Below are 11,679 nucleotides of genomic sequence, written 5' to 3' on the forward strand. Positions count from 1 at the left end.
AACTTTTTATGGATAACTTCAGCAAAGGATTAAAGCGAAATTAAAGGGATGGGATCAGCCTTATTTTGCAAAATAATGCGAACAATTGTTTCCTTTTCACGAAATTGAACGTAAATTATTGCGAAAAAATCATGCCTCTATCTATGGCCATCTATGTCAATGAACACAAACTTTTAAAACTCCCTAAAACATTCTTCTCCATTGGTTAGATGGCTCTGGTATCTATTTTCTAGCGATCTCTGGTGGGCCAAGTCACAGTTAACGACCAGAGAAAATTAATTTGTTACAGTTGATATATGGTACCTTTTTTTCTGATTAATTTTTTATGTACCGAAGTTGTCAGTACTTTACCTGGTTCCTCCTCTAAGGAAATCTGCCTATCACATGCCTGTAATTAATTTCTCTAGCCAATCAAACCGGGTGGAATGTATGGAAATTTAGCCTATCAGCACTCTGAGATTTAATTTAATCTGGAACTTTCCCCTACAGAACTATTTAAGGATGGGCACTTTTGGACCGTCTTGTCTGATTTACTCCAGATATTGAGAGTGGTACTTGACGGGGGGCAGGAAGCAGGGTGCGGTTGGCTTGAAGAAGATCCAGTGCTATAAGGTAAACATGTGATTGTGTCTGCGGGTAGTTTGAGGAGAAGGTTTCAGCAGTTTTCTTAATATCTAACATGTATTCTTTTCTTTTTGGGCTGAAATTTAGAACCTTCTGCGCAGTCTTCCAACTCTATTTATATTCCCTACTGGGAAAACATTTAATGTAAGGGAGAACAAATGGTGACATATTGTTAAGGTATGATACACGGGAAAATAGTCCAGCTTGAGGTTTGTAGAACACTTGAATGCACCTACTAAGGCAAATTTTAAATGTAACATTAAAATGATGAGGTATGGTGCGTATGACCATTTAAAACACATGACAACACCTATAAAGTCACTGTTAGATTATAACCAGTTGAAATGATGAGGTGCGTCTGACCGTAAAATATAAAATTTTGGGGAAGGTATCCCAGTTGTTGAGTCTTGGTAAACAAGAGAATAGTCCAGCTTGAGGTGCATAGATCATAAGGTAACATATGCTATCAGTGCGAAGAATAAACCTTGTTCTCTTAAGTTGCGGTAATTAACAGGCTTAATTCAGGTGGTTTTGAAGCCAACAATGTGGTCGTGTGAAGATCATAATTTGAATCAACATCACGACTCCCAGTTCAGTATGGAAACGTGGAGACTTTGAGCAGCGTGATGGCACAGTTGTTGAAAGGAGAGGAGGTGGACCTTTAATATTTTCATTTTACTGTAATCCCAGTTCAATACGGAACAAAATGAAGTTTCTAACTTTCAATGTAGATATGTGAACGGATCACAAACGTATATGTGTCGTGTGGAAGTTCTGCAGGCATAGTGTGTATGCAGAACAACAGATGGCTCTGTGATAGCTGGTAGTAGCACAGCGAGGGCTGTGAAATCAGTCAGTTGGTGAGTGTCGTGCGAGATGGAAGTACCCCGTGTTGAGCAGCGCGCTTACATCAAAATAGCCGTTCTCCGAGGGAGAAATGTGATGGAATGTCACAGTGAATTAGTGGAAGCCCTTGGGAATAATGCCCTACCATACCGTACAGTAGCATGGTGGGTAGGATAGTTTCAGCAAGGACGTGTGTTAACCACTGATGAACAACGTTCGGGACGACCTGTCAGTCTGCGGACCGACGTGGCACGTGCCATCGTCGAGCAGCTCCTGGATGAAGACAGATGATGGACGCTACTGAAGTGGCATCGAGAAACGTACCGTCCACAGGATATTGAGTAATGAGCTGCAATTGCGCAAAATTGCATCACGGTGGGTACCGCATGCACTGACGGAAGTTAAAAGGTGGGTGCGCTATGCAATATGCTCTGACCCCCTTGCACGCTGGCAACAGGACGGCGATCAATTCTTGTCACGAATAATCGCCATCGATGAATTTTGGGCCAGGGTACACGAACCAGAAATGAAACGTCAGTCTGCGCAGTGGTGAGATGCTGAATCACCAAGGAGGCAGAAGGTCTGTCAGAATCCTTCCCCAGTCATATTGATGGTGATCGTTGCGTATGATGCCAGGGGTGTCATTGTTTGCCACTTTGTTCCACATGGTAGAACAGTGACTGCACAGTACTACAGGGACTTCCTGGTACGACGTGGCGTTTGTGAGAAACGTCCAGATCTTGTGGACAGTGCAATAATCCTGCACGACAATGCAAAACCACATAAAGCAGAGTGTGTAGGGCAGCTACTGCGATTTGGGGATGGGAAGAATTAGAGCACCCCCCGTACTCTCCTGACATTTCGCCCTGTGACTTTGATCTCATTCGAAAGATTAAGGAACCACTACGTGTTAGGCGGTTTGCAACACGAGAGGGCATTGCTAATGCTGTGCGCCAACAGGTGACCCGATTCACACATGGTGCGACAAATGCTGAGGCAGATGGTATTCAGTGCTTCCCACATTCGTTGGCAGCATGTGGTGTCAGTAGCAGGGGACTACTTTCAATCAATCAATGTTGATCTGCATTTAGAGCAGTCGCTCAGGTGGCAGATTCCCTATCTGTTTCTTTCCTAGCTTTTTCCTAAATAATTTCAAAGAAATTGGAAATTCATTGAACGTCTCCCTTGGTAAGTTATTCCAATCCCTAACTCCCCTTCCTATAAATGAATATTTGCCCCAGTTAGTCCTCTTGAATTCCAACTTTATCTTCATATTGTGATATTTCCTACTTTTATAAACGCCACTCAAACATATTCATCTACTAATGTCATTCCACGCCATCTCTCCGCTGACAGCTCGGAACATACCACGTAATATTACCAATATAAATGGTCCGTTATTGGACAGTATAAATTTTCCAGCTAACTCATTCCTGGTTGCCAGCGTTTCGCCCTCGTGTGCTAGGCTGGGCTCATCAGTTGGTACCTAGCACACCTATCAAGACGCTGGCTAGTGCATACCATGGAGGCCACTGCATAGGCTAATTGTAGCCAGCGGCAGTGCCAATGCACTATGAGAGACTTTGTCTCATTATCAAAAAGTGATGCCTGCTTGGCCATCAGATGATATAGATGTTGATTCCCATAGGGAATCTGAAATATTTGTTCCGAATGAGTAAATTTATAATACCAATATAAATGGTCCGTTATTGGACATTATAAATTTTCCAGCTAACTCATTCCTGGTTGCCAGCGTTTCGCCCTCGTGTGCTAGGTTGGGCTCATCAGTTGGTACCTAGCACACCCACCAAGACGCTGGCTAGTGCATACCATGGAGGCCACTGCATAGGCTAATTGTAGCCAGCGGCAGTGCCAATGCAGTATGAGAGAATTTGTCTCATTATCAAAAATCAAAAATCTCTAGGACAGGACAGAATGTATTATGAAATTGGTAATAAATTGTGAGCAAAAGATCTTGAATATAGGAGAATACATATATCTATTTGGAGCAGCAGCCATGGTAGGAATGAAACTAAAACCCAGATCAGAAACCATGGTATGTGCAGAAGTAGATAAAGAATATGGGGATGGAGTAATTTCTAAACAGGAATTTGGTCCAGTGATAAGAATATCCAGCTGTATTACCACCGCAAAGAAATGTCGAGTGTATTGAGCACCACAGAAGATGAATTCTACTTAAACAGTCCAATATTTTACTTAGAGGAGAAAATAGGAGAGAATGTCCCTCCCTTCAGAGTGAAAGGAGAAGAGTATACGGGTAGCATATGGTAGCAAAAGACAGTGAGGAAAACCTTAAAATTTGTGCAAGGTATAATGATATATTTTACCTAGAAAGAGATCAGTTAATGCGTACGGACACGCTTAAGCATTCTCCTCTGCTTCAGCAGGATACGGCACCGATTAATGTCCGCCCATATAGACTGCCAGAAGCACAAAAGAAAGAACTGCAAAACAAATAGAGAAATTATTGGCAGATGATATCACTGGAAGTTCAACCACATCATGGAACGCACCAATATTATCGATAGAGAAAAAGATGGATGCATCAGGCAAGCGAAAATTTCACCTTGTAGTTGATTTTAGATGTATAAATGACGTCACGATAGGTGATGCTCATCCCTTACCTAACATCACCGATATTCTTGATGTTAGGAAAAGCCAAGTACTTTACTACTATTGATTTGCCAAGCGGATACGATCAAGTCCCCTTAAACGAAAAAGACCCGAGAAAAGATGGCGTTTAATGCGTTAGATCGACATTATCAATTCAAGAGAATGCCAATGGGGTTAAAAATGTGCCCACGACTTTTATGAGATTAATGCAAAGAGTATTAAGCGGATTAAATGGATTAAAATGTTGGGTTTATTTAGATGATATTGTAATTTATGGAGACTCATTCGAAACGCATGATCAAAGATTAATGGAAGTATCTGAAAGATTAAGGGAACATAACTTGAAAATTCACCCAGGTAAGTGTGAATTCCTAAGAGCAGAAACTCAGATTTGGGACACATAATCTCAAATAAGGGAATTGAACCTGACCCGAAGAAGATGAAAGCGGTCAAGAATTTTCCGCAGCCACATATGACGAAGCAACTGAAAAGTTTTCTGGGACTTTCAGGATATTAAAGAAGGTTTATAGATAACTACAGTAAAATTGGCAAGCCTTTGTACGAATTACTAAAGAAAGGAGTAAAATATGAATGGGGCTATGACAAGAGAAGGCGTTCAATCTTTTAAAAGAGAAGTTAACTACAGCTCCGATACTACAGTATCCAGATTTCTCAAAACCCTTCAATATTACGACAGATGCAAGTGACTATGCGGTAGGATGTGTTTTATCTCAGGGACATGTAGGTAGAGATCTGCCAATCGCATATGGATCATGCACTCTAAATAAAGCCGAAAAGAACTATAGTGTAATTGAAAAAGAATTATGTGCAATAATATTTGCAGTCAAGTATTTCAGACCTTATGTGTATGGTCGTAGATTTGTGATATTAACAGATCACAAACCCTTGAAATGGATCTTTAAGCTCGCAACTTTTGAGACGGCGATTGAAATTAGAGGAGTACAATTACGAGATTCAAACAGCAGAGGAATTATCAGACAGTTTCATGACTCATTAATCGGAGGACGTCAAGGGACGCAACGTACCTTTAAAAGATTGAGTCAGTACACACATTGGCCAGATATGCGACAGGATGTAGAAGAGTACATTCGGAAATGCGAATCATGTCAGAGGAATAAGGTTACCCAACTGTATAGCAAAATTAATATGCAAAATACAGATACACCTCATGGCGCAATGAAGAAAATTGCGTTAGATATCGTAGGTCCTCTACCCGAAGCGGAACACAACAGTCAATATATATTAACATGTCAAGACTTGTCAAAATATCTAGTAGCCCCAGCTATACCGACTCAAGAAGCCGAAACGGTAGCGAAAGCTTTGATGGATAATGCAATTCTGATATATGGAATACCGAACACTATTCTGACAGACCAAGGGTCTAACTTCATGAGCGAAGTTATGAAGAAGCTATGCAAACTTCTTCGCATAAATACAGTACATACAACTGTGTATAGACCAGAATCAAACGGATCAGTAGAAAGATCAAACGCCAGTATCATTGAATTCTTGAGACATTATGTGAGCTATGACCAAACGAATTGGGATGAATTTCTGTCAGCTGCTGTGTTTATATAATACAACACCAAGTACCAGTACGGAATATACTCCATTTGAACTGATGTTTGGAAGAAAACCAAACATCCCAGGAGTATTACGAAGGAAGTCAGAGAAAATTAATTATAGCGAGGAGGAAAGTATGTTAGAGAAACTAAAGTGCACTCTTCGGGAAAACCACGAGATAGCCCGAAAGACGCTCATTCAGTCGAAGAAAAAACCCAAAAGGGCGTATAACAAACACACGAAGTGACTTTCAGGGTAGGAGAGAAAGTATTACTGCACGATGAAACAGTGAGGAGAGGCAGGTCAAAGAAGCTATCAGTTCAATGGATAGGACCATATACAGTTGTAAAAGTCGATGAAGTAAACTATCCTCCAAAAGAAAGGGAATACAACTATGAAGGTGCACATGTGTGGGTTAAAATTGTTTGTGTAGAATGCATACTATAGGTAGGAGCTCTACACGAGTGAAGAGCTACAAGAAGAATAATCATATCAGAATTTGAAGATGAAGCTGACAACCTTAGTATTGGAGATCTTCATCCACATGACGGCTTGTAGAGGAGAAATTTCATCAATTGATTAACAGATAAAGCAGTACCAGGAGACGCCAGGAATTTATTATGATCATGTGGGATCAACACACTCTTATAGTACGACGTGGAAGCTCATAACGTACGTAAACGTCAGTAAATTAAACGATGTACTTTGAGTAATTCAAAACTCAGCTCAGAAAACGGAGCAAATGTGTAAAGAATTAGAAGAAAGTGAGAATCATATTTGTATAAAAGATATTAGAATGATTAAGAATAGGTTAGAAACTATACAGGAAACTAAATTACTTTTAAATCAGATAGTTAGAACAGATAACGAAGAGACAAGTGAGGAATATTTTATTTTACTGGAGTTATCTCTAAAACGTTATTTGGAACCTTAGATCAGGCTGACGCTGAATTTCACCAGAGTAAGATAAATAAATTAGAACAAGAGCAGTTAGGAATGTTAAAAGTAGCGAAAAATCACATTGCAAACAATGAATGCAACTTTTTATCAAGTAACTCTGAATGAGCAAAGGCTCAAGGCAAAGCTTAAAGAAATCCAAGAGCACATGAATAATGAGACAACTCAAATACAGAATCTGTTTAAGCAAAATTCACTGAGGATAGTAATTAATAGGCATTTTATTGAGCTAGAAGACTGTATGAGCCAGGTGAAAAACCAATACGAAATTTTGCTAAGAGCAGTCATAAACGCACAAAGTGGTGTGATTGAACCGAGAATTATTAGCCCTTCAGGCTTGGTAAGATCTTTTCAAAGCTCGCAGAGTAATTTTCCTAAGGATGTTTTTCTACCAGTGGCTCTTAGCATGGCTAACACAGATAAAATATTAAAAGTGTCAGATATAAGTATTTTTATTTCCAGAAATGTATTAAGTTACGTAATTCAAACATCTTTGGTGAATAATGTAATGTTTATTGTATATAAGTTAATACCATTTCCCACAGTAATTAATAAGAGTAAGACAGATTATATGTTTATTGAGACATGTAAGGAATATTTGACAATAGATAGTGCTAAGCAAATGCACCAGATAATGAATGAAAATGAAATAAGAGAATGTAAGGTATTACCAGAGGAACTAAGAATATGTAAACAAGTTCATCCGTTAATGTTTACTCATGCTAGTCAAGAGTGTATAGTTTGGATAATGCAAAGCTTATGTTATTCCGAATGATTGTGTGAAAAGGATTGTACATTTAGAGGATCAAACTCAGTGGATATATGTAGCACCTTGACAAGAGAAGATAACTATAATGTGTAACAGTACAGACCCTATTGACAAAATTGTACAAGGAGTAGGAGTAATATCATTCTTTGAACCTTGTAGATGCTTTAGTGCAAATGCTAAGATTGTAAGTCACACAGTTATACAGAGTAATACACGTAAGAATGTCGTACCCGACATCGCTATTCAGTACTATTGTTGTGAACATTTGGGATCAAGTGTATCATTAGACACACTTCATCTTGATAATAAGTTACCTCTAGTAAATATATTAACCCATGAATCAGACCTCAAATATGCAAGTAATACAGTAGACGAGGTAGAAAGGTCAATTGAAAAGAAGGAGAAAAAGAAATCAGGAAAAATGCCAAAGAATACCTCACAAACTTTTTACAGTATTTAGGCGAAGGTATACTAATACCATTAATGTGCTGTGTTTGTTGTAAATATTGCAAAGCATGTAAGTTTTATAGGAAATGTCAAGGAATTGATGAGTGTTGTGCAAAAATATGTTTTAAACAAACCATTGTAAACGAGAGTTCTCACGCTGGACTACTTCATAAACTTAGTACGCCAAGTAATGGACGTGAAAGTGAAGTAACATATACAGCAGGACATGTAAATATAAAGAAGGAAGAAAGTGAAAGTGACAGTATAGTGGCATTAACTCAGCCTATGAGCAAGCGAGATGATATTGTAGACATTGTATGGACAAATCCATCACCTACAAGTAGACGAAGCGTTAAAACATACAGGGCAAAACCTTACTAAATGTAATTATAGGTACTATAAGCGTAAATTATATGTGGTTATATGTATCAAAGAAATAAAGCATTTAAAAAACTGTGTATTTTATTAGGTAAGTGCCTTAAAATAAATGTAAAGTGTGTCACGATAAAAATGTAACAGGTATACAATGTATCACAAGTAACACGTATAAAATTGTAAAATGTGTAATAATGAAAAATGCACCAGGTATTAAAATGTGTCATAATTAAAAATGTAAGAGGTATAAAAATATATCTAGAGAAATGAATTACATTTAATGGGTCCGTATTGAACTTTGATTAAACCAAATGGCCAAATGGCCTGAAGATGACCTTTAAATAGATCGAAACTAGTCCCATTAAATATTTATTTAATAAACACTATTTAATTTGTATTGAAAAGATGGATTTAACTCACTTAATTTGGTATAAAAATATGTCACAATGTAAAAGGGTAAAAGCTATATAAGTATGAAATGTATCACATGTAAAAAAAAAGAGTTGTATAAATAGAGATGGAAAGACGTTTGCATTGCCATGTCAACGTTTTCCCCAAGGGGAGAGGTGTTCTGTCCACCAAACGAACTCCCGTCAACATGAAGCCAGGAGTTGATGAAACCAGAGGAGGTTTATGAAACCAAACTAATTGTGACCAAAATGGAATTGTACAAGGACAACTGATAAGCTCAACTTTATGAAACATCTATGTATATAATTGTACAGGAAACGTGGAAAATATGTTTGTGACGGTGAGTCATTAGGAGCAAATACAGATAGGAAACCGAGCCAAACAAGGTCCAGAAACTATAAAAAGATAACTTTACGGCAATGTTAAGAAAGACACCGCTATCAGGGATAACAAATTAGTCAGCCCGCGCACAGAGTATAAAGAAGATAGCTAGACGAGATAAAAGGTCTTCTCCAGTAGGGCTTGTCTTCTTCTTTTTCAGTAGAGAGACGGTCCATAAGCCAGTCAGATAGGGAGTGACCATCAAATAGCTATGTAAGAGAGTTATCAGCGGAGAGTAGCGAGTAGCCAGAGCAGAGAGACCGAGAATCAGGTCGCCAGCAGCGTAAGGTAACGCTATGTAATAAGGAAGATATTAGACGTCAGAGTTTAAGTCGAGCTTATACTCTAAGGAACATTAGAAGCAGTGAACAGCTATTCAAGAGATAGATTACAGTCTTAGGGAGACTAGAGATATTGGCAGTATAGAGTCTGATAGAGAGAATTAATCTGAAGATCAACGTGATTTCCATGCTACCTCAAAGAATTACGAGAACGTGTACACATTGTATATGAGAAGCCAATATATATATTAACTTTGGAGAAAGGATTCAGTCCCTGTTCTCACTTAGTATTCTCCGAGACCACCCATCCTGCTCCCACGCCAATTGACAAGCGACACACCGCTCGGCCGCACGACAATTTGTTGGCGAGTTGAGTTTAAGTTGGGTCATCGTGCAGTAATGCCTTCAATTGCTCGCCTTTGCACCTTTATGGTCTACCAGAGCGCACTGTCTTTCACAATAAAATCACCATGTTTAAATGGTCAAAACCATATCTTACATGTTGTAATTGATGGAGCGTGTTCACTACATGTCTCTACCAGCAAACGATGACTTTCCACAGGCTTTCTCTTTTGTTTAAATAAGAAAAGCAATACATGCCACAAATGTTCTTTTTCGGGCACAAACGTCAACATGATCACTGAACAATTCAACACAGACACTAGTGTTTGGCGGACTCAACTTGTGTGCGTTAGTAGGTTAGATGAACATGTGTGTCAAATTCGTCGCCGCCATCTCTTAGTGAAACTGGAAAACACGTATGAATACCCCTGGTATCTTGTAAGATGTTATTTTAATGATAAATCATAATCTAAGAGAACATTAGGTGCTAATTCAAAGAATGTAAATATTGTCCATGTGTAAATTAAGTAGGGTGAAATGGGGGCATTTTATAATTTTATGATCATCTCTGTTGGCTTGGCTAGCATTGCTTTGTAAATTTTAACTGTTTCCCTTAATATTCAATGATTATGCTTTTTCTGTCAATTTTGTTTCATGTGAAGGGGAGGGGAAGTAGGTGAGCTGGAGGAAGTGTTCATTGTTCTGTCTATTGAGATGAGAGAGGAGTATGTTGCTTCTTCATTTCCTAATGTTATAATGTATTTTATGACAGGGAGAAATTTGAGCTAATGATTTTGAAAAGTTTACGCAACGTAAAGTATACTGTACCTATTTCCGCATGATTTAAGTGATTTGATAGAATCTAAGGACGTTCATGTAGAACAAAACATGTCATTCTTTGTTTGGTACTGTGTATTTTTACAGGCATGTTTTAGTGTTACAATTTACATTCAAATTGTGTGTTTGACAGACTGGAATGCTTTTAAGTTACATGCCAGTAACTATGAGTATAACCTTTATAGTAAATCATCAGCAGTTGTTGCATAAAATAACATTCTCATATGGAAACGTGTGTGCCGAAAACTTTTCCAAAAGACTGGAAAAGACTGCATGTTCAACTATGAGCTCCTGAATACCATTAGCGGAAGTGAAACAGAATGTCGGTATCTTAAACGGTTCAAAAGTTACCGTATTTGAGGTGGACGTTTTAGCTGAATAACATTGTGTAATTTGCTCATAACCAGCAGGATATTTCCTTATAGAGCAAACCTAACAGTCGCTACTGATTTGCATTAGGGCAGTCGCCCAGGTGGCAGATTCCCTATCTGTTGTTTTCCTACACTTTTCTTAAATGATCTCCAAGAAATTGGAAAATTATTGAACATCTCCCTTGGTAAGTTATTGCAATACATAACTCCCCTTCCATTTATAGGAATTGTCTCTTGAATTCCAACTTTATCTTCATATTGTGATCCTACTTCTAAAGATACCACTCAATCTTATTTGTCTACTAATGTAATTCCATGCCATCCCTCCACTGACAGCTCGGAACATACCATTCGTCAAGCAGCTCGTCTTCTTTATCCGAAGTTTTCCCAGCCCAAACATTGCAACATTTTTGTAATACTACTCTTTTGTCGGAAATCACCAGAACAAATCAAGCTGCTCTTCTTTGGATTTTTTCCAGTTCCTGAATCAAGTAATCCTGGTGCGGGTTTTATACACTGGAACCATACTCTATTAGGGGTCTTGCCAGAGACTTACATGCCCTCTTCTTGACATCCTTACTATAACCCCACAAACACTTTCATAGCCATGTGCAGAGATCTGTAACCTTTATTTATAAACCCATTTGTGATTACCCCAATGAAGATCTTTACTTATCTTAACACGTTGGTACTTACAGTGATCCCCATAAGGAACTTTCACCCCATCGCCTCAGTAATTAAATCTGAGAAGACTTCCTGTTTGTGAAACACACAACCTGAATTTTAACCCCGTTTATCATCATATCATTGCCATCTGTCC

General features: G+C 38.5%; 1 protein-coding gene across 1 annotated transcript; it reads left to right on the top strand.

The window, feature by feature from the left end:
- Nucleotides 1-6,718: 6,718 nt before the first annotated feature.
- LOC137498504 (uncharacterized) lies at nucleotides 6,719-8,392 on the top strand. Its single transcript, XM_068226152.1, has 2 exons — nucleotides 6,719-7,377; nucleotides 7,511-8,392. Exons 1-2 carry the CDS (start codon nucleotides 6,719-6,721, stop codon nucleotides 7,872-7,874), a joined length of 1,023 nt encoding a protein of 340 aa, XP_068082253.1. The 3' UTR covers nucleotides 7,875-8,392.
- The last annotated feature ends 3,287 nt before the right edge of the window (nucleotides 8,393-11,679 follow it).

This window comes from Anabrus simplex, chromosome 1 (assembly GCF_040414725.1).
Source record: "Anabrus simplex isolate iqAnaSimp1 chromosome 1, ASM4041472v1, whole genome shotgun sequence".
Classification (NCBI taxonomy): domain Eukaryota; kingdom Metazoa; phylum Arthropoda; class Insecta; order Orthoptera; family Tettigoniidae; genus Anabrus; species Anabrus simplex.

What these genes read in the sequence shown, in the direction of transcription:
- LOC137498504 (XM_068226152.1), top strand. Translation starts at nt 6,719, where the DNA reads ATGAATGCAACTTTTTATCAAGTAACTCTGAATGAGCAAAGGCTCAAG. An exon ending in TTTACTCATGCTAGTCAAGA is followed by an intron (nt 7,378 to 7,510) that starts GTGTATAGTTTG and finishes AATGTGTAACAG; the next exon opens with TACAGACCCTATTGACAAAA.